At 49.7% G+C, this 26,407-nt stretch overlaps 2 protein-coding genes across 2 annotated transcripts; both read left to right on the top strand.

The window, feature by feature from the left end:
- Nucleotides 1–17,287: 17,287 nt before the first annotated feature.
- On the top strand, nucleotides 17,288–20,761 carry ETH_00006680 (uncharacterized protein; the record flags this gene model as incomplete). Its single annotated transcript, XM_013377983.1, has 5 exons — nucleotides 17,288–18,347; nucleotides 18,450–19,616; nucleotides 19,778–19,879; nucleotides 20,168–20,291; nucleotides 20,593–20,761. 5 exons carry the CDS (start codon nucleotides 17,288–17,290, stop codon nucleotides 20,759–20,761), a joined length of 2,622 nt encoding a protein of 873 aa, XP_013233437.1.
- Nucleotides 20,762–22,540: 1,779 nt separating this feature from the next.
- Nucleotides 22,541–24,499, top strand: ETH_00006675 (KH domain-containing protein, putative; the record flags this gene model as incomplete). Its single annotated transcript, XM_013377982.1, has 2 exons — nucleotides 22,541–22,774; nucleotides 23,168–24,499. 2 exons carry the CDS (start codon nucleotides 22,541–22,543, stop codon nucleotides 24,497–24,499), a joined length of 1,566 nt encoding a protein of 521 aa, XP_013233436.1.
- Nucleotides 24,500–26,407: the final 1,908 nt, after the last annotated feature.

Raw genomic sequence — 26,407 nt, 5'->3', positions numbered from 1 at the left:
TCTTGAAGTCGTGTTGCGTGTTGGCGGTTGTTCAGAAGGCTTGGCGGAGCGGAGGGGCTTGGGCGATTGGGGTCGGCATGCTTGGAACGCAGATGCGGTAGTGGCGATTGTTGGGAGCTCGGTACACTAGTTGTGCGGCTTGTATGGCTTGAGGGCGAGGTTCGGAGTCGTTCATCGGCGTGCTTGGAAGGCGTGGAAATGGATCTTCCACGCACGCCCCAGCGTTGCGCGTCGCTCAAGCTCCGTCTCGCGCTGTCGCTGCGTTTTTTGTGAGCAGCGGGAAACCCTCTGCCGGAAATCGACACGCCTCACGTCCCCCCTTCTATTTGCACCCAGTGGGTGCACGTAGTTGTGAGATGCGTGCGAGTGCTTTTGCAAGGTGCAGCTACTGTGGTGTGGATGGCCGGCGTGGAATTCTGTGCCGTTGCGGTGTTGAGGAGACGCGTTTTTCGCTCGGCGATCCGTGTGGAGCTGTTGGGAGCCAGTCGGACTGTCGAGGGGCATGCGTTTGTGGGCGTTGGAACGGAATGGGGCGTTGACCAGCAAGTGCGTGGGGCGTTTGCGCTGGTGGCGTTGTTGGCGCTTCGGCTTGGTCTTGAAGTCGTGTTGCGTGTTGGCGGTTGTTCAGAAGGCTTGGCGGAGCGGAGGGGCTTGGGCGATTGGGGTCGGCATGCTTGGAACGCAGATGCGGTAGTGGCGATTGTTGGGAGCTCGGTACACTAGTTGTGCGGCCTGTATGGCTTGAGGGCGAGGTTCGGAGTCGTTCATCGGCGTGCTTGGAAGGCGTGGAAATGGATCTTCCACGCATGCCCCAGCGTTGCGCGTCGCTCAAGCTCCGTCTCGCGCTGTCGCTGCGTTTTTTGTGAGCAGCGGGAAACCCTCTGCCGGAAATCGACACGCCTCACGTCCCCCCTTCTATTTGCACCCAGTGGGTGCACGTAGTTGTGAGATGCGTGCGAGTGCTTTTGCAAGGTGCAGCTACTGTGGTGTGGATGGCCGGCGTGGAATTCTGTGCCGTTGCGGTGTTGAGGAGACGCGTTTTTCGCTCGGCGATCCGTGTGGAGCTGTTGGGAGCCAGTCGGACTGTCGAGGGGCATGCGTTTGTGGGCGTTGGAACGGAATGGGGCGTTGACCAGCAAGTGCGTGGGGCGTTTGCGCTGGTGGCGTTGTTGGCGCTTCGGCTTGGTCTTGAAGTCGTGTTGCGTGTTGGCGGTTGTTCAGAAGGCTTGGCGGAGCGGAGGGGCTTGGGCGATTGGGGTCGGCATGCTTGGAACGCAGATGCGGTAGTGGCGATTGTTGGGAGCTCGGTACACTAGTTGTGCGGCTTGTATGGCTTGAGGGCGAGGTTCGGAGTCGTTCATCGGCGTGCTTGGAAGGCGTGGAAATGGATCTTCCACGCACGCCCCAGCGTTGCGCGTCGCTCAAGCTCCGTCTCGCGCTGTCGCTGCGTTTTTTGTGAGCAGCGGGAAACCCTCTGCCGGAAATCGACACGCCTCACGTCCCCCCTTCTATTTGCACCCAGTGGGTGCACGTAGTTGTGAGATGCGTGCGAGTGCTTTTGCAAGGTGCAGCTACTGTGGTGTGGATGGCCGGCGTGGAATTCTGTGCCGTTGCGGTGTTGAGGAGACGCGTTTTTCGCTCGGCGATCCGTGTGGAGCTGTTGGGAGCCAGTCGGACTGTCGAGGGGCATGCGTTTGTGGGCGTTGGAACGGAATGGGGCGTTGACCAGCAAGTGCGTGGGGCGTTTGCGCTGGTGGCGTTGTTGGCGCTTCGGCTTGGTCTTGAAGTCGTGTTGCGTGTTGGCGGTTGTTCAGAAGGCTTGGCGGAGCGGAGGGGCTTGGGCGATTGGGGTCGGCATGCTTGGAACGCAGATGCGGTAGTGGCGATTGTTGGGAGCTCGGTACACTAGTTGTGCGGCCTGTATGGCTTGAGGGCGAGGTTCGGAGTCGTTCATCGGCGTGCTTGGAAGGCGTGGAAATGGATCTTCCACGCACGCCCCAGCGTTGCGCGTCGCTCAAGCTCCGTCTCGCGCTGTCGCTGCGTTTTTTGTGAGCAGCGGGAAACCCTCTGCCGGAAATCGACACGCCTCACGTCCCCCCTTCTATTTGCACCCAGTGGGTGCACGTAGTTGTGAGATGCGTGCGAGTGCTTTTGCAAGGTGCAGCTACTGTGGTGTGGATGGCCGGCGTGGAATTCTGTGCCGTTGCGGTGTTGAGGAGACGCGTTTTTCGCTCGGCGATCCGTGTGGAGCTGTTGGGAGCCAGTCGGACTGTCGAGGGGCATGTTTTCGCGGGCGTTATGAGGGAATGGGACTTTGGTCAGCAAGTTAGTTATACTAAGCATACGCTACGAATTCATTTGTTTTCGCCTGTTGCTGTTGGTACAGTAGACGTCGCGCAATCACGGCGTTTGCTTATTAAGGTTTTCCAGCTTTTGTCGCAGATGCGGTAGTAGCGACTACTTGAAGCATGTTGGTTGTGCTGCTTACATGGCTTGGCAGGGTGTTTAGGAGTCGTTTATCGGCGTGATCTAAGGGTGTGCATGTGGTTCTCACGAAGAAAGCGCAGCGTTGCTCATCGCTAAATCTCCGTTTCTTATTTTCGCTGCGTTTGCTGTGAGGAGCAAGAGCTCCGTTGCAGGACGTTGCCATTGTTCACGTAGGCGCTCCCGTTTGAGGAGTCTATATGCAGATTGTGACATGCATACGACTTTTTGCGCACGCTGCAAATGTTGTGATGTGGATGCTCAACGTGGAATACTCTTCTCTGATCGTGAACAGCGAGTGCGTGGGGCGCTCACGCTGGTGGCCTTGTTGGTGCTTAAACCTCATCTGGACTTCGTGCTGCGAGTTGCCGGTCGGCACTCTAGTCTTGAGAGGTTGGAGTTGGTCTGCATGGAATGACGATGCGAAAGTGGCAATTTTTCGAAACTCGTTAGATTGATTGTGCGGCTTCCGTGGCTTGAGAGCGTGACTCAGAGTCGTTCATTGGCGTTCTTGGAAGGTGTAGAAATGGGTCTTCGAGCGGAGCGCAGCGTTGCCCATCGCGCAAGTCCGTCTCTCACTGTCGCTGCGTTTTTTGTGAGTCGCAAAAGACCCTCTGCCGGAAATGGACACGCGTCACTTCTTCCCTTCTATTTGCAGTCAGTGGGTAGACGTAGTTGTGAGATGCATGCGAGTAGTGTTTTTGCATTCTTCACATGTTGTGTTATGGATGGGGGGCGTGGAGTACTGTTCTGTGTTTGTCTTGAGCAGACGTGTTTTTCGCTCGGCGATCCATGTGGATCTGTTGGGGGCCAGTCGGACTATCGAGGGACATTTCTTTCTGGATGGTGTGAACGAATGCGACGCCGATCAGGAAGTGCGCGGGGCGTTAATGCTGGTTTTGCTGGGAATATTCTGCTTCGCCACGATTTCGTTTTGAGAGTTGCTGCTGGCAGAGAAGGTGTGGTGGAATTACACGGCGTGAGAGCTTGGGGTCGGTATGCACTGAACAAAGATGCGGTAGAGGCGATTGGTAAGAGCTCGCCATATAGGTTGTGCGGCTTGTGTGGCTTGAGAGCGTGGTTTGGAGTCGTTTGTCGGCGTGCTTGGATGGCGTAGAAATGAATCTTCCGAGAAGAGTGCAGCGTTGCGCATCGTGCAAGCTCCGCCTCTCACTGTTGCTGCGTTCCTCGTGAGTAAATATAGTGTCTCTTCAGGAACTCGACATGCCTCAATTTGCCCCTTCGCTTTGCAGTCAGTGGGTGCACGTAGTTGGGAGATGCATGCGCGTGCGCGTGCAGGCAGCAGAGGTTGTGGTGTAGATTTCCAGCGTGAAGTTATGTTGTAGGCGTGACAGGCAGTATCGAGCTTACATGAATGAGGAGTGAACCCCCATGCTTCGGACGTTCAGAGGTACTAAGACTTGGTAGCCTACCATGAAACCCATCTTTTTCCTACTGCAGGCCTTTTCCTCTTTGGTGGTTCTGCAGCCTGCCCAACAAAAGCGCTCAAAGCCGTCTTTGCCAAGCCTGCATGGCGGGAATAAGCTGTTTGAGAAAAAGTCTAAAGAGTGTGCTCTGGCCTGCAAATTATTTTAGGCAGTGCGTCAACGACTTTTTTCCTTGTTGCGTATTGAATGTCCACCACAGCTTCACTAACCAAAAATCAGTGTTACAGATGTGAGCGGCAGCTCGGGCAGTGCACAAGAAACACTCGACATAGCATAATTCGTTTCCGGCCGTGCGCGAGCTGAGGCAGACTTGTCATAACCCTTTCACACACAAAAAGAATATTTTCCCCACTGCGTGGGCGGTTGGTACCAGTAAGAATAACTGTTAGTTTGTCATGAAGACCTCCCGCAGTGCAAACATTCAGTTGCGCGTGCCGTTGGACTGTATCCACTGCACTTGCATGTGATGTTCGCCTTTAGTGATGTACTATCATGAATCCTTTTTTTATTTAAAGCTGCACAATCAGGATATTATCTCCTCTAATTGAAAGTGCATTTGCGCATTCATTGCTCAAAAGCCCAAATTTTCGCCAGATGATGGTGCGTTGTTCACTAAGCTTGGCTTAGCGGGGTATATTGTGTATCTCTTGCCAAAGAATGTAGGACTTCCTTTCAATTCGCACCCTCAAACATGGCACCAGCAAACTCTAGTAGAGAATGCGCTAATCGTTACTACTCGTGGGCAGCTATAAGTAAAAAAGGATTCATGATAGTACATCACTAAGGGCGAGCACCACATGCAAGCGTTTTGAGGCGCTTAACAAACTCGCGAACCTAGCGCGTTACGCTTTCCTTAGCTGTAAAGCACGCACGATTGTTGGACGTTCGGCACCACAAAAGAGCTTCTGTCCTCATCAGGCGATATGTTGTCCTCCGGACAGCACTGTGCGAGCAACAAAGCTTTCGCAGACTGCTCTGTCGCAAAGGACTGAGAATGGCCCCCACGCTCCCTCCAGCTGCGTAATGTTTGCCACCGCGAAGACTGCTTCAGTTGCCAGCAGACCAGCACAGTACACGAATGCTCCGTTTGAGTGGATATAGTTGCGCCATGTAGCTGAGCGAATCGCTGACTGAGCAGCCCCTACACAACTCGGCAGTACAGCGCATGTCTACCTGCGTATTAATTAATTGGCACCGTCGCGGTACCCATCTCTACTGCATACGAAAGCTGTTCTGCTTTCAAGCCACTCTGCCTCGCCTTTTGCTCCAACCGTTGTGCACCTTTTTAGTAAAAGACATATGTTCGCGAAGAGGAATAAGTGCCGTCGGCAGAGAGTGCGTTACCATGCCCATCGTTTTTCTGTGTCGGCAAGCCAACGTCACTCATATTCCCTGATTGCTTTCCAAGGTTTAAAGTCAGCGCCCTGCAGCGGTCTCAGCTACGAGCCAAACTGAAATTACCAGCGGATGAGTTTAGACGAGCGACACTTCCAGAATGCACCGAAGGAGCAATGTATTAAGCGCATTGTGTGCTTGTTGGCTACACTCAAAGCTTCCTTGCACTTTGCGCGTGACTCGGCGCATGCGTGTGTATTTGCATCGTTCGGTCGGTTGACACCAACTGTAATAGGGCATGTCCTAGTTATATTCTGACTAAAGGGCCGTATGAAAGTCTTTTGGCTAAATAATTAGCCATGTCGGTTTTTCCATCAGTGGCGCAGCCGGCGAAAATCTCCGCCTTTAGTGAATCACCCACTGCTCTTACATGTGGCTGTTTGCTCGGGTGATCTGCACGCTGAAGGAAAAGTGAGGAAACTTCAACTGTTCCGTATCCAACTCACATGAATATTGAGCACATGAGGGTGGTATGCTTACCCAATAATAGCTTGCTGTCATGTTTCCTGTCCCACTTCACTAAAGCAAATGCGATTATGTGCGGTTCATCCCTATGGTGTTTGTGCGTAGCCTGTGAGTAGAGGGCAATGTGAGAGCTGTAGTTGGTTTGGTTTGCGTTTTCTAAAGAAACCAAAGCACCCAGAAGACTCAAACAGTTGCTGACTCTCCACATTTGCTAATCAAATGCGTCGCCCAATGCCGAAAAGCTGTTGTTTTGTTTCTTTTAGACTTGAGTATTCGCGACCAGCAGACCGGCTAAGGGATACAGACAACGCTCGATCTTCAAATATATATTGTGGTGACGGATGCCGAGTGTGATGGCAGCCAAGGAAAGGGATGTTTAGAAAGCGTGTGGAAGTAGGAGCTGAAGCCAATAAGTAGGCATGGGCAGATTTCCGCACAGCTATAGGAACGAGTCCGTAGATGTGTAAAAGGCACGAAGAGGCTGAAACGGGCCTGTATATAGCACTGACCAGTCAGCGCACTCGCTTAATAATGATACAACGTACTAGGAAATTACGGAGTTGCTTTGTTGCGCTGTAGCAGTGGCTGGCGATGTGGAAGGGTTGCTTGCATGCACCGTTGTTCTAGTCTGTATTCAGTACATGGACTACACCTAATGCCGATGAAAAATACGTGAGCCTGTAGCTCACATCACCTTTGCCAACGTCCTTAACCGAATGTTTCTGCACGGCAGGGTTGCTCTGCAGAGGGTGCGTTTTTCTCATTGTCGTTTGCATACCTTGTCAATCACATGTAGGTGTTCTTGTCAGGCGTTTTACATTTATACCTGTTTCACACGTTTTTTGCAATCGGGGTGGCTTGATCTGTACTTGCTTACACGACTGTAGCGTTCAAAGCAACTGCATCTTGTTGGAAACCTGAACTCCCGTTGGGACAGCGCGCCGTATGCCCTTTGAACAATTTTGCGTTTTCCACGCGGCAAAAGCATTTTCGTAGAGAACAAATCGCTTGCATTTACTCTGCACAACCACGATCAAAAAATGATAATGCTTTGTGTACACCATTCACATCAAGCTGCTCATTACGGATTCGTTTCATCGAGCATGCATTTTCTGTGGCACAAATTCTGCTCTCTTGTTTTATCAGACCCAGAAGCCTGGTGCCTGCTCCTTAGTAGGTTCTATTAGCAAAGCAGTGTACACCGTCGCAGGCATAGTGTGAATCCATTTGTCATGATCGGCTGATCACAGCTTGTGAGCCTCTGCTGAATCGAACCTTGTTGAGGAGACGCTCATGGTGCCCTCTGCAGATGTTGCAGTAAGAAATGCCGTCGTCTGGCTGTGTGTAATTGCGTGGGGACGCATTCAGCGACTGCGGAGTGAATTTTTTTCAGAACAAAAAACGTGACTGTTGTTATTGGCTTTATTCAACTTGGAAAAAACACTCATTTATTTTTTTCATTCTTATTGTTCCACGCAGTGTGCTTCAAAGTATCGCTTTTTCGAAGAAATCCACATGGGATTAATAAAGCCGATTTAGGAAAGATACGTTATTTCCAGAAGATACATCGTTGCAAGTGTGATGCGCAGCTTATTGCGTGCCAACTGATGCATTTGTAACTATAGACTACGTGCTAGACCCCTAATCATGTACATCATGGGATCGCTGCCTGCTCACTGCGGAGACGCGAAACGAGACAAAACGTCATAACAAAGCAAATGATATGTCAGGCCCGTGAAAAGCTTGTCATATTTCTTGTAAGGTTAGCAGCAGTCACTGTAGCCAAAGATGGTCACTTTTGTTTCTTCTGCTTGCAGCAAGTAAGTAAAGCCACTATGGAATCCCACTGTCTAGCAGCGTGCTTTGACAGCTTATGCGGATGAGGTAGTCAGGACTTTTAGGCACATACTGGTGTTTACGTTCCAGAAGCCTCGCAAATGAGGAGCCTACTGCTCCAACGTTGCCGCATTGCCCTACGCAATAGAACTGAAAATGTGTGCCTACCTGACTGCTTGAAGGGTGCTTCGAGCGCTGAAAGCTCATGTGGCGCTCAGATAGCTGCTGACAGCTGAAGAGCAGAGAGCGAGCACGGAACATCTGGAAAGAAGCACATAGAGGCAGTGGCTTACTGATAGAGCAAGCCTGTAGCATGCGCTTAAGTGTGCCGGATCTAGTGTCTTCATAGGCTGCCAAATCGCTTGCCAAGCTTCGTCCCCGCCTAGTAACGTCCCGAGTGTGCTAGCAAGCCGCGTGGCTGCCGGCTCGGGCGGCATTGGTGCATCACCATAATGTGTGCCGATGATACTGTGCAAAGGTGTCTATCCTACTTTTGTCCTTTCGATCATGTTCCAGGCGAAGTGGCATCTCGGCATTAAAAACTACGCAGCATGAGTCACCAAACGACACTACAAAAGTGTTCCACGCACAGGACAAGCTCGAAATTGTTCACAGAGAGTGTGTACTTGCCTGCGGTATTTGAGCGCCTGGTGCACGAACAAAGCACGCACTAGCCGAAACGTATGGGAGACTCAGCTTTACACGCTCGCTCCTTACGCGACGTTCCGCAAAATGGTTGAGGCGTTTGCACAGGGGCGTATACGTGCAGGAAAAGGTTCGGCTTGATTACACGACCCACACCGTGGCTGCACTAAAGCACACCTTTCACTTCTTTGCAGCAAGTGAGTCTCTGTCTGGAGGTTCTTTAGGTCCAAGCGTAGTGTCCGTACGCCAAACCTTCTACTCAAAGGTCTAAATTCCTTGCATTGGGTCTCCATACCGAAAAATTACTTTCCCATGAAATAAGCGAAGTCGAAATACTAGTCTTTCCAGTTTAGAAGCACCAAAAAGGTGTGGCTGTATCGCCTCATGAAATTAGAATGGCGTCGCAAAGCTTAATGTGCAGAATGAGCTTCGCGCCTTCCTTCTTTTCTGCCTCATGCATCCGGGTCGGGTTCTTTCCCTACTAACAGCACCGACATTCTACAAGACTACGAAAGTCGACGACACCAGTTTACGTGATACAACGCAAGACTGTGTACCCGAATTCATGAAAGTAACACCATCTTCCTGCTCTGGTTTCTGAGCGATTCGCTTGCAACAAAATGTCTTTGCGATTTTTCTGTTGGTAGAAAGTAAGTAGAGCGCCCCCGCGCTCGCGAAGACTGGCACGTTATGACGCCCCTCGGGGTCTGCACAAACAACACGCCAGTCACTCCTCTCCTATGTTTAGCGGTCACTTTTTACTTCCAAAACATTTCTCGCTCCTCACCCGTAAGTACTTTTACTGTATTTTTTGCGCCTTATTTGGGGAAAGCGCGTACCATCGAAGGGCAACGACAGACACACCTTCTTGTACTTGCACTGGCTCCAAGCTCTTTTAAATTGCTCTGAAGGTGACATTCCCACAGCTTCTATAGAGACGCAGCACGAGACAACGATGCACAGTGGAATCTTGAGTTCACTCTGGACACGACAGGGAAAAGCTCCAGACTTACAAAGGAATAATACAGCGTTGACAAAAATTGCACTGTACACATTTTGTTCCGTCTTTATGCCTCTTTTTCCTGGGACTGCCATAGCTTGCTTCAGCGTTTCTGTAAGGTGCAGTTGACGTATGTTTGTGCGGTGTCATGAAGTGACCGCTGAGGAGTGATTCTTCAATGTTGCTTCGGGCATGTGTGGCGTTATGAAATTGTTACCAGATTTGCGCTGTTTTGTGGGAGTTTCAAAAGAGTCAGCCTACTCTCAAGTTGGTTCGTATTGCAGCAACTGCGAGCGCGACCTACTTTTACAGGCAGTATGTCATAACCACCGCTCAGTGAGGTTGTTTTAGCAAACGACAGACAAGCCTACCAAGAGCTCGCACTTTAAAAATCTCGCCCATGCACTGCAGCCAATTTGCACGCGCTGGCAAATGCTGTGTGGTGAAGCAACGTCAATTGTTGTGAAAGCACGAAAGCACGTTCCATAGTCCATCCTGCTGCCACTTCAAAATGAACGAGGTAATACAGGTCCGCTTAGATTAAGCACAAGCATTCTATGCTATTCGGGCAGCCATGCTACTTACCTTTCGGATAGTTTTACATCTGTGACAGACAATGCATAGTACCTAAATCGTCATTCTGCCTGTGCTGCTCTGGTAAAACGCCCGCTGTGCATGATGCTTGAACGATGGCTGTATTGTGCAAAAGCAACAACTGCTGAACAGGCACATGTGCACTGTTACGCTTCTGTAACAGAAAGGTCGCACAAGCTTCGTCAAAAGCGGATGTGCGATTTAATCGCGTCCACTTTGCTACAGGTTGTAGGTGGCCTCCTGATGAAACAATGTCTCGATCTAATTTTAAGCACACTCAAAGCAGGCTCAGTCTCTTCTGATATAGCGATGCACTTGCGCGTTCACCACATTGCCAGTGTTCAGTGCCATGCAGCCAAACCAAGTGCTGCGTCTTGAATTTGGCTTATTTGTGCCTAAGATGACTGCAAAATTCTGCAAAAAATTACATGGAAAAATGTAACAGCCATACGTCTTCGTTAAGACGTCAAATACGCCTTGCGCGTTCGGTTATTTGTGCGATGAAAGCTGCAGATGCTGGTGTTTTGCCTGAGCCGATGATGCTTAAAGAGTGGCTGCAGCCATATCTTGTGCAATACTTATCTTGCCATGTCGAGCCTGACTAACTAGCGAGTCACATGGATGGCTTATTAGGGCACTGTGTGACATTTGAAGACTCTAAGCAGCCTCCTGGAATTAGACGGGTGCAGTGAAACAAGATTTTACAGTGAAGTGCATTAAGATGTTTTCTGGTTCCTCAAATTTTTAAGAGAAATACCAATTCTAGCTCGCTTGCAAAGGGGCAAAGCTTAGTGAATGAACTCCATGGATTTCACCACTAGATTACGCTGACGCTTCACTTGGGTGGATGGGAATGCAGATTGAATCCGTGGCTGAGTATCATCGTGTTGCACTGCTGAAAGATGTATTGTCAAGTTCCACTTTTTAGTGGAAGTCACCTACCTTGAATTAGTTAAAATATTATTATTTTGCAGCTGTGTCTGCACAATGCCTAAAGCGTTGTCCGTGCAATGTCAACACTTGTTGAATCCTTATGTTAGGCATCCAATGCGGAACTGTGTCGAGGAATGCCTAGGATTCAGACCATGAGAGCTAGCCATGCAAATCAACTCATTGAAGCCTGTCTTCAATCGCCGGTTGTGAAGCTTGGTCAGGTCGACTAGCAGATCCCTTTTCACAAGAAGTCATGGACGTGCTATCGCCTCGGCTGGCTGCATATGCCCCGTCACCGCATATCCCGCGCTACTAAGAATATGCATATCTCATATGCGTAATCGCTTTTCAATGTAATCCTAGTATGCATATCATGTGGAAGCTTTGGCTCACCAGGGCCAGTCTTGGTGTGCGGACAAAAGCCAAATAGGGAGGCACTCTATGCGACCCTGTCTTGGTGTGCGGACAGAAGCCAAATAGGGAGGTACTCTGTGCGACCAGATCACCCTTCACCTCTCTGTCTAGTAGCCACAGCGTTATAAAGCTGTATTTGTCTTCAACTGGCCTAATTAATTTTGTAGATGACAGTTAAACGTCATTCGCGTGTCCTATACACGGTCCCACGCAGTTGCGGGCAGCTAGCGCGGATTTTACGCACCAATAATCTCCTGTGGGCTTGTTTTTCGTAGTGATGTTACTCCACGTTTAACACGGAAAAAGGTCCGGACTACTGTGACGCGGACGTTTTTTCTGTTGCATGTATGTTGGAGCATTGTGAATGGAGAATGAATGGGGGAGGCAGCGGACTTTCTGAGAGCAAGCACCTCCAAGTAGGACCACTGACGTTGACTAGCACGTAGCCGCATATGACAGAGTAGACTTGCTGAAAATGACACTGCAAATGTTGTCAGCTGCTGGGACAAGTTGAACAAGAAACAACTGTACAAAGAACATGCTGAGGGGCAAATTAGTTGTGCGCCTCTTTGCTGTTGCGTCTGGTTGCGCATCATGATGCAGAGTGCTTGCAGCTCTTCACTGCTGCGAATCCAAACTGGACGGTGCATGCTTTTTCGCTTGGGGCTTTTGGCGCAAGGGATGACGGGGATAACGGATCACGTCATAGAACGGGTGATTCGCTGTGCCTGCAAAAAAAATATGGCAACGTCACTGCATCGCACCAGCTCCCCTTGATTTTGCGCCGCCATCTTTATCTAGCCTTTTAGTAGGCCTGTGCAGTTGGCTTAGCACAGCTGCCATGAGAGATCAAGCAGGAAGTAAGTGGAGTGTTTTCAGATACCTGTATTATAAGCATTACTTGTAAATGCTGGTACGACTTAAAGACTGGGTTTCAGTGTTCCACCATTTGTTGTTTTTGCGTTATTTTCCCTGTGCATGCGTGTAGACATCTTAGCGCTTAACGTAAGTGACACACTACTACACGTGTATTTGAAAATATGCCGTGACTAAATTCCTGGTTTACCTGCTACCTTCTTGATTTGAGGCACATACATGCCTTGCCCTGTATGAAAGCGCTGTTTTCTTCCTGTGCGGTGTTGGACCTTCGACGGTAGAGCTGGTTATTTTTTGTGCGATAGAAAGTAAGATAACACGTTTGCTCTTGTCGCTCGGCGACAAGTTTTTGTTTAGCGCAGCTCACACGTGGACGCGAGTCATTTGTATACCTTATGCAGACCGCCATAGTAACGCAGTCATGGTAGGTCAAGTACAGTTTAAAGTCAAGCTACGACGAAAGGTGAGTGTTCCGCCTATCCGTATATTCGGGTATATCGAATGCTGTTCCTAGTAGCATACCATAATACAGTGAAATGCTTCATTGTGTTCTGTTCTGAAAGCAATCACAGAAACAATGGTTGTGATTTTGGGCTTGTCCATAGGTAACGTGTCGCTCCCACCTTGCGGTAATGTGGTTGAAATCAACGAAGTATGTATACTTCCAGGCTCTTCTCACAACGTGAGCAGCCTTAAGGAAGGCAAATATCTTTGGTTGGCACAAATGGGCAAAAACATTTTCGGAAGCCGAATGTGGAGATAGCTACATGAACAGGAAGGTAGGGTGTTCTGACACGCTTTAAAAGAAAACAAGTATCACTACGGTTTCCTGCCCACCTTGTATTGCACGCTCTGTTGCTTGGGCAATCTGCATGGGTTAAAAATACTCAACCTGGCACTTTTTGCCTACCGCTTGCAATAAGTATTTTTGCAGCTCTCAACATTTCCCCAGGCCTCAGGACGTAATCAAAGCTGTCTTGAATGAGCACTTAAGCGGGCCATTGCAAAATGAGTCCTGGCAAAAGCCTCCTGAGCCAGTGCGTTACTAACATCAAATGGCTAACATGAGAAAACCATTCATACAGCTTTAATACTCCTTAGGGGGCTGAAAGGGATAGAGGGACAGCTGTCCCGGCTGCGAAACGTGGCATTGATCCGCTGTTGAAGCGCAGAGCCTATTTCACGTCTGGACCACAGTTCACCTTTGGTTTTCGCAATATTAGCGCTGCGAAGCCATCGGTGTTTTTTGTGCGTTGAGGATATAAGCTGGGCACGTGAAAGTAGCTTACATTTATACATCATCTTTGCCAGACATCAAGGGATGTCTGTCTGCACCTGCAGATGTTTGTTTCTACTCCCTGTTTTGCGTTTTCCATGTTTGGAAAGTTCTTTCTGTGTAATTTTTGTTTAGGGCAGGTCAAAGCATCTTTTCATTCCCTTGTTATTGAACCCTAATAATTAAAACCGTGTAGCCTTTTTCATATGCCTCCATGGGATAGCCCTACTGAGCGCGCATATCCGGTTATCTTCGGCATCCTTTGGTGTAGCCGTCATGAAGGCGACTGCCGTCTTGGCGCCCAGCTTGTTTATGAGTTTTTCATTTTCTCCCAGATATCTCACGAACAAGCATATGCTACAAACAAAAAGTGATGAATGTGCTTGTCCTTACAGGAAGAGGGCAAAAACGACGAAGAGGGGGAAATGTCAACACTGTTGGGAAGCGGCAAAGTGGATTGACCAGCCCTGCTCCAGTAGCAGCATCACAAGGGATAAATGCAGCAGAAGCAGAAGCAGTGGCAGGCGCCATTGTGGCTGCGCGTACAAGGGCAACACTTTGTTGTCTGCCCAATTCGTTTGTGAAGAAAATGGAAGAATGGATACCGTTGAGTAAACTGAGGATACGCCTATTCAGCGGCATAGGGAATGGCTCAGTGGCTACATAGCAGGACAGAAAATAGTCATGCTGTGACTTTTCATTATTAAATTCAATGTTACAGCTTGCCTCAAAATCAAATCAGTAAAAGTTACAGAAGTGCGAAAAGCTACAGGAGCACAGGACGATAGAAACACGGAACGAAGCGCGTAGTATGGTCCACTTGAACTCAAATGGGCGAAAAGGGGGAATAAACTGAAGCAAACGAACAAGACGAAACAAAATCAAACCGACATAGCAGCCTGGTCTACGTGAAAGTCATCAGGTAGTTCTTCCAGGCTGACCCAAGAGATGGCGCTTTTATTGATGATCGAGTGTGTCGTTGTAGACTTGCTAATTTAGTCGACGGCATTGAAAATGGCGCAATGTATTTATTTCTGAAGTTCATTTGTCCTTTGATGCTTCAAAGGACAAGGTAACAGTACAGTTTCCTCTACCTTCATGCAGAACATTTCTGTGGAACTGTCCTATGAAACTGTCCATATCAAATTCTGACTTCTCAACCGTAGGCTGTGAAAGCAACTGTGCAAGGTGCTAGAGGAGCATCGATGCATTCGAGTCAAGCTACGTGGGATACAGCTGTCAGGATTGGAAGCTGTATTCAGTTTGCTGCAGTAAACTGCGGAAGCTGTTCCTATGTGGCTGAGATGGAAATGACAGCGGTTAATGCACATACCGAAGCAGCATCGTCCAGTGGAGCAGCAGCAGCAGGGTTGCAGCTCTGTTGCTCCTTGCACCACACCACACATTTGTGCGCACATCGGAACCGTGCGATTTTATCCTTGAGACTTTTACGAATAGTGGATCTAGTTTTTTAACAAAGGTTGGCAGCAACAGTAACGAAGTAGGAGCAGCAGCAAGGGAAACAGCATCACAACCAGCGGACGCATCATTGGTAAATGTCATGCTTCTAGCGGCAGTAGCATTGATGAGTGCAGCATTGAGAAGTGCCGTGACAGTAGATGATCCAGCAATTGCAGCGCTCACAACAGCATGCAGCACCAAAATGGTATTCAACAAAAACTGCAGCGCCAACAGTAGCATCGGGCGCATTCGCAGCGAAGATACCGGCATCTTTAGGAGTAGCACCTGTGGTAGCATTAGACGTTTTTGCTGACGAGGATGCAGATGATAAAGCTTTAAAAACTACAGCACCAGCCGCAGCAGCACAAGCAGCAGCAGAAGCACAAGCAGAAGCAGCAGCAGCGCAGCAGAAACAGCACTAGCATTAGAAGTGGCAGTAACAGCAGCAATAGCAGCAGTAGCCAATGCCAATCCTGAGAAATGTCAATAACCCTGTGAGCTGCCTACAATCAAGGTCCTATGGATGCAAAGTCGACTCACTTTTGTTGCCGATTCATTTTATATGTGATTTGCACCACAAATAATTAGTCAGCTTAAGTTTCCCAATTTAATGCTCATGTGGGTACAAAGCATGAATTATCTTGAGAAGACCGCAGCTACGACTAAACTGGAAACGCATTCGCTTTTCTAGTTACGTTGAAATCAGTTTCACTTGCTTAAAGCCAAATTGCGAATTCACCTCTTATTCATCCTAGTTCAGTTTGCCCATAGTATGATTGCTCTTCAAATAGGTACAATACGCTAATAGCAAAGTCACTATACCGCTAGCCAGCCGCAACAGCCCCCGTTGCGTAGCTCTCACCCCTGCATGCGAAAATGTTAATGCTTCTTTTACCATGTTTTCCTGTCTCTAGAACAGACAGAGGCAACTACATACGAATACGTTTTCTTGCAATGCAAATTAGTACGAATATTTCCACGCATGATGTGCTTATTGGCAACGGCAGGGCCGTGGTGGTGGGCTGGATGCAAGGTTGAACCATTGCAACTAAAGATCAGATTCTAGCGAGGCTAACCACTGGTTACCAGCCGGGCCAGGACCTCCAGGACGATTGTCTAGCTGGGGATTCCCCTGGGCCGCGCACAGAAAGTATATGTAGGTGTGTCCTCGGTTATTCTACATTATTGTTTCCTAATAAGCATATATCTTATAGTGCCCACGCTACAGAAATGCGGCTAATACCACGCTCTGTAACTTCATTAAGCACATCACCTGGCTCATATGTGGGGACCTCGCAGACACGCGTTTCACATTGTGGCTAGCACGCCAGCTACAATCCCTAATTCGCACTGATTATCGGTGTATCCTGAATGTGGTGTTCTGCGCACCGTATTTTTCGGTTGGATCCCGATTCCTCGATCCTGTTGCGACTATACCGTGACAGATAGTACACCACGAACTGTGGGAAACGATGATTCCCTATAGGATCTTAACTTTCGATTCGCCCCCGACACTACGGCAAAAATTAAGTGTGTAGCATATTTTATGCTCTAAATGTTAACTTAGTGGGCTCCAAACGAGCTTTAGACCACTGAAATACCTAACACGGGCCCACTTCCAGGCGAAGCGCTCGACCTGAAGTGAAAAACCCAAGCTCATTAGCATTCAACCTCAACTGCTTATGCCTACCTGTAAAAGGCCTTGAACCTTACACATCTCTCTTTGCTATTAGCCATGCCTGAAAAATCCGGCGTCGCGCTGTCACATCCCCGTTTGCAAAGGAAGTAAGCAGCGCAGGCAGAGACCCGACGGGTTTAAGATGGGGTTTACTACCATATTTCGCTTTTGCGCTGGATGCTTAGCTATAATTCATTCTTTCAAGTATATTTTCAGTGAAATAGAACACCATCTCAACGCTCATGCTTAAGCACGCGTTGCGCCCTTGTCTTGTCCAAGATACCCTGCCGTGCTTTTTTAAACGTTTTGTATTTATGCAAGTTAAATGAACAAACACTGCATAAAGTGGCTTCCTCTGCTTTCCGTATTTCCTTTAAGCCGAAGGAGGAAGTGATGGACCCTCTTGGCGGTAAGCTGGTTGGGGCTGACGCAGTCCCACACGTAAAACCATGTATGTGAGCACTGAACTCCATGCTTCACAGCTAAACACTAAACATAAGAATTTGACTTTGGAAGTAGGTGAAGATCTTCGCAGGAGTTCAGTTTGTTCCATTTGATCTGCTATTTTGGCAGCTCTTCTCTGACGGAGAGTTTACTCCCTATTTTCCGTTTAAATGTTTGCATGAATGATCGGAAAACACATGTAATGGCCATTTGTCTTCCTTTACGCATAACTGCTGAGTTGTGTGAGACCCGCGATACTTGAGTACACGCGGGGGACCTTCTGCGGTCAGGTGCCCGCGTGTCGGCCCTGCGGGCACCGCGGCTGCACTCAGTAGATAATGCTGCTTAGGAGAAGGCCACCAAGAGCTGCCTACTTTGGTTCTGTCAGGCCTCTGGGGGACCCCAGGAAACTTCAAGCAAGGGCCCCTTCACAGCAGGCGACTGCTCTTGCTTGTGGGCTACGGGCCAATGATTGCAGGGCCTCTCTAAGTCAGAGCGTTCTTGGAGGGTACTTATGGAATTCCCCGGATGGTCCTTCCTTGGGGTTCTCAGCCGGCCCCCAGCCCTTGGTGGGTCAGCTTAAGAGGCAGCAAATGCTGCTGCTGTTGCTGCAGCGAAAGCAAAATGCGGGACCCACAGGAGGCTACCTGGCATTTCAGACCTACAGAACCTTCCACGATGTCCCACAAGAGAAGCCGCAGCAGAAGCAACTGCAGCAGCAGCAACAGCAGCAGCTACGACAGCAGCAGCAGGAGCAGAAACAGCAACAACAGCACCAGCCAAGCCAACAGCAGCGCCAGCAACAGCAGCTAAAGCAGCAGTTGCAGCAAGAAGGGCTGCAGCGACAAGCCCATCCGCAGCAGCAAACGCAGGAGGAGGGGCAAAAGCTGCCTGATGATGGCTGCGACATGTGTCCTTCCGTTCGCTTGAGTCGAATCGTCTTGCTAAATAAAGTGACGAGATTTGAAGTGTCCCTGGCGGAAAAGATGAAAATGTGGAGGCAGCAGCACCTCTCCGGCTGCAGCAGCGACAGCAGCAGCAGCTCTGATGGGCCCGCTGTAGCAGGAGGAGGTGGGGAAGCTGCAGTAGGAGGAGCAGCAAGTGCAGCGGCAGTAGCAAAAGCCGCTCCAGCAGCAGATCTGTACACTCCTGGTAGTCGTGCCTACGAGGCAGCAGCAGCAGCAGCAGAAGCAGCAGCAGCTGCAGCGTTGGCCCGCGACTACCCCACAGCCTACCGCACTCATCTGCTGCACCAGCAGGCAGCAGCTGAACTGTACAGACAGCTCAGGGAGGACTACGGCCTCCACGTTACCCTCATAAAAGCCAGAACTATTCAAGGACAAAAACTGAGCAGGAGAGGAGATGTGGCACTGCCACCAGATGCAATTATTTCCGCAGGTCAGAGTGGACTGATGCTAGGACATAGGCTTAAGGGCGCAGCAATTAGGGTTTAGGGTTTAGTTCAGGGTTTACGATTTAAGCTTTTTCCGCTGCGCGTAGGCGGTGATGGAACTTACCTGGAAGCAGCCTCAATCATTCCTGGCCATTTGGAGGGGTCTCCCAAGGGCCCCTGGATATTTGGTGTGAACACAGACCCCACGAGGTCCGAGGGTAGACTGTGTGTTAAACCTAGCAAGCATGGCAAGCAGCAGCAGCAGCAAGAACCGCAGCAGCCGCTGCAGCAGAAGGGGCACGAGGAGGGGCAGAGGCACGGCCAGAAGTCGCACCAGGAACATGAGTGTCACGAGCAGCAAAAACTCAAACTGCAGCAGCAGGAGCATCTGCAAGGACAGCAGCAGCAGCAGCAGCAGCAGCAGCAGCGCTCGCCGGCTCTGGGGTATCCTCTCACATTTCGAACCCCTCGCGTGCCGAGCCATGGCATGCCTTCCTCTGCTGCTGGCAGCAGCGCAGCCTGCTGCGGGAGTCCACTGCTTGCTGCAGCTTTGACTCCTCCTTCTGGGGCTTCTGCAGCTGCTGTTGCTGAGGGCCTAGAGTCAGAAGAGCTGGATGTCAAGGGGTACGTGGCGGCAACACTGCAGCATCTGCTGCAAGGGGGGGCTTTGCTGGTATCAAGGCAGCGCATTAGAGTCACGCTGAGGTTTCCTCAGCACATGCAAGACGAAGTAATGAAGCGTTTAAGTGCCATCAGACCAGAAGTGACAAGCGGCATAAATACCAGAAGCAGCAGCAGCAGCAGCAGCGGGGGAAACTTTGGGTGGCCCCCCAAAGATGATGAGGGCCTCTCTTACAGAGGCAGCTCAAAAGCGTTGGAAACACCATGGCTTACAGGGACAGCAGCTGAGGGCGCGGGAGCAGCCGGTGGATCCCCCACAACAGCAGCAGATGGCAGCGCTGCAGCAGGCCCCCTCCTGCCTTCACGGCGTCATGTGGGGCGCCCTTCTGTGGGCGTTGCTGCTGAGGGCTTGACATTTGATGCTGCTGCGGTTGATATTGGTGGTGCCACTTTTTCCGCCGGCGCTGCGGCAGCAGGGGGAGCAGCGGGAGGCGCTAGCTCTGGCGATAGTGTGGTGGAGCTGAGGCTTCCCTTTTTGTCTGTCAATGATGTCTTTGTGTCAGATGTTAATGTAGCGAAAACCTTATATGCTGATCTGTGGATAGACGGGGAGACAAAAAGGCACAAGAGCTCAGGGGTGCTCGTTTCTACAGGCAAGCAGTTCCTGCAGCGTTAAAGACCGCCCGGGCAGACGCATTAGCAGCAGCAAAAGCAACACAAAAAGCAGATGCGCACCTTTAGTTGCAGACAGGTATATTTGTAAAACCGAAATAAATTGTAGTTGTTATTCTCAACTGCTGATGTGCGTCTACAGGTACCGGCTCCACTGCGTGGAATTACAATATGGGCGCCGTAGGAAAACAACAGGCGAAAGCGATTGTAGATCAGGTGCTTTCTCTCAGGCCCAAAATAAAAGGTCGGCAATTCCATTTCAACAGACTAATTAAATAGTACGCGCCCATAAAACTGATATCTAGAGTAAACATAAAAGCATCTGGTAACAGTTAGGGCGAAAAACGTAGGCACGTCCCGCTATTCGAAGTCGTATCCAGGCACAGCCGGTGTCTGTTTAGAATGCATTTTATTAACACAAACGCATTAAACTTTGTTTTAATTAGATGACAAATTAAATAGAGGGCATTTGGAACATGTGTAGCTTCTTTCGTACCAAGCGTGCATTTGCGCATGTGCCGTTGTCTTGCAGACATGGAGGGCCCCCTAAGTGATGCGGAGTTGCAGAAAGTAGTCCAAAAAGCTAACGAGCAGCTGCTGCTGGACCCAGCGGCCCCTTTGATGCGTTTTCTAGTTCGAGAGCCCATTGATAACAGGTACATAGAGTGTGCATAGGCTCAGAGCAGCCGTTTAGTGAACGATGCTTTGTGTCAGCATCTCTCAGTTTTTTCCCTTTGTTTTGTGTTTCATCTTCCCCTCCAGTTTGTTTCTTTCGTGACGACACGGCTGCTTCTGTACCTTACTTTTGTCGCGGTGCTTAGTTCATTTCAGTCTTTCCCTTTTTTGGGTGTTGGCAAGCTGGCTTGTGGAGTCTTGGACCTTAATTGAGTATTATGTACAAGTGGGCATCATCCTCTGTGATGCCTGTCTTTGCCTGGTTGCGTGTTATCATTGTAGGATTTTCTCTTGCGAGCGCACAATGGGCACGGGCCGCAACATTCGTATTAAGCCTTTAGCTGGAGAAATCATTTTGTCGATGGATGGGCTCGCGGAGCTCCCTTTGCCCCCGCTTGTAGAAATTGCACTGTCTGTAGACCCAAGTGACGCCTTGTGGACTGCAGAGTAGGTGGGGCCTAGGGTTTAGGGTTTAGAGTATGGTGCCTAGGGCTTAGGGGACAAGAATTTGGCTGGACAGCGTTGACTGCCAGGAGACATAGAGCTCAGGGTCCCTCACCAAAAGGGCTGTAGGAGGCGGTTGATGTTCCCCTGACTAACCATTAACAGTCAGGGCTTAGGGTCAAAGTTGACGGTTTGAGGTTACTACAAATCCGGGCCACCGCGGGTGAACGGGCTCTTTGATTTGAAATCGTTTTTTTCAAGCACCCAGAAACCTCGCCGTTTCAGGATTTGTGCAGAACGGTTTGCCTATGCTATTCTCTACTAGCTGGTTTCTCACACCTGGGGTGTCAGTACACCGCATCATCAGCAGAGTAACGAGTTTGTGGTTTGGAGCTTGAGCATATAGATGCATTAAGTTGAAACATACCAGCCGTTGAGTCTTGTCGTAGCCCAGAGCACAGGTACATCTGAGGAAAGGTACACGGGGAGAAACAAAGAAGAGAGCCGCGGAGAGGCAAACGAAACGGAAAAGAGGAATGAAACGGCGGAGGAAGTAACAGGGAGAGCCCTCTGAACCTCGGAGCCCTTCACACGGAGCCCCTTGGGCTTTTCTGATTCGGGAGGCACGAGACATGCCTGAACTACTGGGAGTGAAAGCAAAGGAAGAGAAGAATGGAGAGAAGGGAAACAAAAATATGTGTGTTAGACTTAGTCCTTCACAAACGATGTGTATGGCCTGCAACCACAGCGCGAACACTAAATGAAGAAAGTCAGTCATGTACAGCCATATACCTCCACTGAAGTAAAGGCAGGAGTATGCATGATTTTTCATTAGTTCGTACTAGATTTTGTTCGCCAGAGTTTGTGTTTGTGTGTGGCGGCTGTATCTTTTCCTGTTCGTTATTCGGTAGGTCTCTGCTTTCCTCCTTTTACTGTCTTTCTGCCTTTGCATCCTTTCTCTTCCCCCACTTTTCCCCTTTTCACTCCTCTCATTTCTGTCCAAGCCTCCTACTACTATCTTTTGCGTTTTCTCGCAGCTTATGCTTGGTATCCCATTTCCCGTATGCACTTTTATGCAGTTTGGTGACATCTGCGAAGATTCCTAAGCAAGCCACCCGACCTGTGCGCGAGGCACGGTCCAGGAAGGCAAGTGGAAGGCAGGTCTGGGTTGTCAAGGATTTTAGAAGTAGAGAATTTGAAAACGTACTACACAGCTTTAGTACAGAACAAAAGTAAACAAACAGAGGCAAAAATGCGATAATTTCAGTGTAGAGCACTGGTCTGCCTTCGCGCAGCACATGAGCTGGAGGCTAGGGGCGGGCAGGCGTAGAGAAAACCGCGTAAATTTCGCTTTAATTTGCTCCTTAAAACATCTAAAATTAAATAAATAAAATAACTTTAATAAAATTGATTTTTAATGATTTATTTACTCCAAAATCGGCCCCACAGTGCTCAAAGTGACAGGCAGCCACCGCCGACGGACCGGTGGGCACTCCCCGCCCGCAACGGCTGGCTGCTTGAGGGAGGGCGCTGGATGCCGCTGTCTGTGTTTGTTTTGTGACGATTAATACATTTATTTAATTGGTTTGCAGTAGCAAACCTCTTGTCTACTAATTTAAATACACTTTCCACCTCCCTGTCTTCTCAGCACAGCAACGAATACAGTGAGCCCAGCAACTGCACATACACCGCAACTGAACACCACACCACCACCTGACTATACACTTCAGCTGCAGCAGACGTGCCGCCAAACCTTTCCTTTTTTCTCCGTCCCTCTCAATTTGAAATGGGGGACACAAAGGCAGCAGAGCTCTGCTCTCTTCCACTCCCCGAGACCCGGGCCGCTACCAGCTGCAGCATCAGCAACAGCAGCAGCTGTATCAGCAGCAGCAGCAACAATGCAGCAGACGATAACAACTGTTACTGCAAAATACTGGTCACAAATCACCTTGCGGGGATCATCATTGGACAAGCAGGTCACGAGATCAGGGCCCTGAAAACCCTAACCGGGGCCAAGATTGTAAGGAAACACCAAATCTTGAAATCTAAATCCTGAGCCCCCAAGCACACCCTGTAGGCACTAACTAGCTGGGGAGCTTTTCTGCGGCTTCGGCTCGCTTGATTACAGCAACACGGCAACTTTTGCCAAACACCAAGCCCTAAGCCAGAGCTAGCCTGGGCTCTCAGTATTTGGTGCGAGTGTCAGCAGCAGCAGCATTAGTGCCTGCAGATGCTATACAGCTGCTGCCTCTAGAATAATAGCTTCCGCAGCACTTGTAGTTCTCTCAGTCAAGTGGCAAGCAGCCTTCGCGGAACAAGTCGTGTCCCCGTATTGTATTAGACTTGGTTTGCTTGTGTCAGTTGGTTCATTGTGATTATTTAATTGCCATTTGGGTCTCTGTCTTGTCTTCAGGTGCTGTCGCCCCATGGCATGTACTTCCCTGGAACAATGGAGCGCGTGGCGGCTGTCGAGGGCCCCGAGCAGGCAGTGTTTCACGTTCTAGACTGGGTGCTGGACAAGATGGCTGTAGCAGCAGCAGCAGCAGCAGCAGCGGGAGCCGCAGTGGGAGGTTCGGTGTCAGTGGCTGGTGAGTGTCCAGGCGGGGCGTCGGCATTGTTGAGCGAGGAACAGCAGCAGCAGCAGCAGCAGCAGCTGCTGCTGCAGCAGCAGCTCAGCACCGTGCGCATCTGCGTCCCACGGGCCGTAGTGGGCTCCCTCATAGGCAAGAACGGAGGCTACATTCAGTCGCTGCGTGTAGCTACGGGAGCCACAATAAATATATCTCCATTATTTGTGACAGCAGAAGAAGCCTGTGCTGAACGCATAGTATCTGTTGAGTCGAGAAAGAGACAAAACTTGAAAGCTGCTGCCTTCACTCTTATTAAAAAGATTAACGAACACCCGGACAAGGGCTGCTGCAGACACGTCTGCTACTTCCGCAAGCACTCCTTTGAGTCCCCGCTGGCCGAGCCCCTTGCAGCTGCTCGCAGTAGGCTGCAGCAGCAACAGATGCAGCAGCAGCAGCATCAAATGCAACAGCAACAGCAGATGCAGCAGCTGCAGCAACACAGGGAGCAGGAACTCAGAAGGCGCGCCGTTTCTCTCGTCATGGGGACTGTTTCCTCTAGCTCTATGTTTGATGCTGCTGCGGCCAACAGTGGCAGCAGCAACAGCAGCAACAACCTTGTTCCTGCTGCAGCAGAAGACAGTTTCGCTGCCGCCTTCAAGCGCTTCTGTGAAGCGAGAGCAACGGCCAAGGCAGCAGCCAAAGAAGCCCCTGCAGCAGCGGCAGCAGCAGCTGCTGCAACTGTGGCAAAGGCCAGAGCAGCAGCAGCTTCGAGGATCTCCGCAGCGGCAGCTGCAGCAGCAGCACAAGGCGGTGCTGCAATCGACGCAGTACCTACTCTCACACGCAACATGAAAGAGGTGATTGCTCAGGCGCGTGCCGCTAAGGAAGCAGCAGCAACTGCCGAAGCGACAGCAACAGCAGCAGCAACAGCAGTAGCAGGCAAGGGCCCCAACGAAACTGTGTGGGACTTCTCTGCATGCAGCACAGCAGCAGGCAGCACCGATAAACTACCAACTATCTCTGAGGACGGCAGCATTTACAATGCCACGATAGAAGAGGAGGAGACCAGTAGCCGCGCGCGGCTGCAGCGGCAGCAGCAGCAGCCCAGCCTTTCCCTATTAATCCTCATCGCAGTCTTTCTAGCAGCACTTCTCCGGATCGTCTTCAACAACTAAGTGAACCCAACAAGAAATAATTGCACACAACCCCGGGGCGCCTGCAGCTGCTGCCAAAGCAGCAGCAGGACTATTGACGCCTCGCGGTGTCTGTATTTCTGGCGAAATACCTTCACCCCTTCCTCCCCTCTACGCGTAGACAATTTTCCCGATAAAGGTAATAATGTCTTTTCGTCCTGCTGCAGCAACTGCAGCAGAAACTGCCGCAGCAGAAGCAGCAGCAACTGCTGCACCTGCAGCAGCAGGCGTGGAATAGCTTTTGGCGTCGAGGTGTTTCTGCTTGTCTTGCATTTTCGCAATGGCAGACAAATCATTCGTAGCAACAACCAAATCGTGTTTCTGTCTCTATGCAAATGCACAGGCATGTTGATACAAATCATGTGCAAATATATGAATATACATATGCAATTAAGTCTTACTTGTATATATGATTTTTCTATCTAAATAATATATATACACACATACACACACAAATGTTAGTGCGTGCATTTACTGTTGGGGTAGCAGCGGCACCACCAACCACAGGAGCACTGCTGCTGCTGCTGCGGCTGCGTTCCAGAGAGAAGGAAGCAAGTGGTGTGTGTCTGTAGCTAACTCATGTAGCGTGAATTGAAATAAATACTACAATGAATGAATGAGTATATTTTAGTACGTGCAATGCAATGCATTTCACGTGGATTCTTTATGTACACATGGGATGCTACCAATGCATTCTCAGTGCCGTATTCTGAGCATATTCATTTTTAATGAATACGAATATTTATTTACTTTATTTTATTTATATTATTTGCGCTGGGAAAAATTCCGCAATGCTGAACTTTAGTTTATTTTAATTTTCTTGATTGACCAAACAGCAGTTGCTGCACCGTAGCCACGAGAGGCACCGCACTAGCATTCTAGCTGTGGACCCGAATCGGTATATTCAGTAGATACTGCTCGTAGTGATATCTGTTTAGACGGGCAGCTGGCTATTCATGCAGTTGCGAAAAGGGGACCGCACAAGTGGAGATGCAGTCGTTAATGAATTAGATAAGCACCCCCTTACCCATTCAAAAGCGTTGCTGACTTGCATCTTAGCTGTGGGCCGAATCAGTATATTTAATAGGTATTGCAGGGAACTGATACGAAGAGAACTTACGCATTTAATTGGCTCTGGCAACGACTTGGTGGAGCTACCGATGAGCACTCCCCAGTCCCTAGTAAACTGCGAATTTTCAGCTAAATGTGCCATCGACCAGAAGAAAATTTTGTATTTCACATATAGTACGGAATCCTAATTTTCGTGCATACACATATGCATGTATACATCACCTTACGTATGCAAGAGGCCCGTGTTTGCTCAGCAAAATATATCGTCAGGCAACTACCCGAGTTCAAGACTCGTGGTTTAAAGTGCATGTACGGACTTCAAATGTAAGTCTGTGAATCATGTTCCAAATGCGGTCGCCGCCGTGCAAGTGACTCCATCGCTCAAATCTCGCATCCAAAGCACGTGTTTCGAGTCATTCTGCGTTCTTTGAACGGGATACCGAAGGAAACTTCATTATCTGTTACAAAACTGCCGCTACAGTATACCCCAGCGAGTAACCAAGGAATTACACAGAGGACGGCCAAATAGTTACGACAGTGAAGTAGGCTCAAACCGTTTTGTTCCTAGTTTGGAGCTGCGGGGCAAGGCTTAAAATTAGGACTCGGGTCTGCGGCAAAGCCCCCAAGCAGCAACCGCTGCTGCTGCTACTGCTGTTGCGGCAGGACCATACGGAGCAGTTGCTGTAGCAGCGACAAAAATGGCAGCAGCAAACACTGCACCGCGCTTTCCTTTGCCATTGCATTTAAATGTAGCCGACAAAGAAGGATCTGATGGAAAATGAAGGCCCCCAAGTGGCGGCGGCCAATACTAAGGGGCTC

This window comes from Eimeria tenella, genomic scaffold (genome assembly GCF_000499545.2).
Source record: "Eimeria tenella Houghton genomic scaffold, Eth_scaff7, whole genome shotgun sequence".
Classification (NCBI taxonomy): Eukaryota; Apicomplexa; class Conoidasida; order Eucoccidiorida; family Eimeriidae; genus Eimeria; species Eimeria tenella.
The sequence above is the reverse complement of the archived record's forward strand: the minus strand, read 5'-3'. Positions and strand labels throughout refer to the sequence as shown.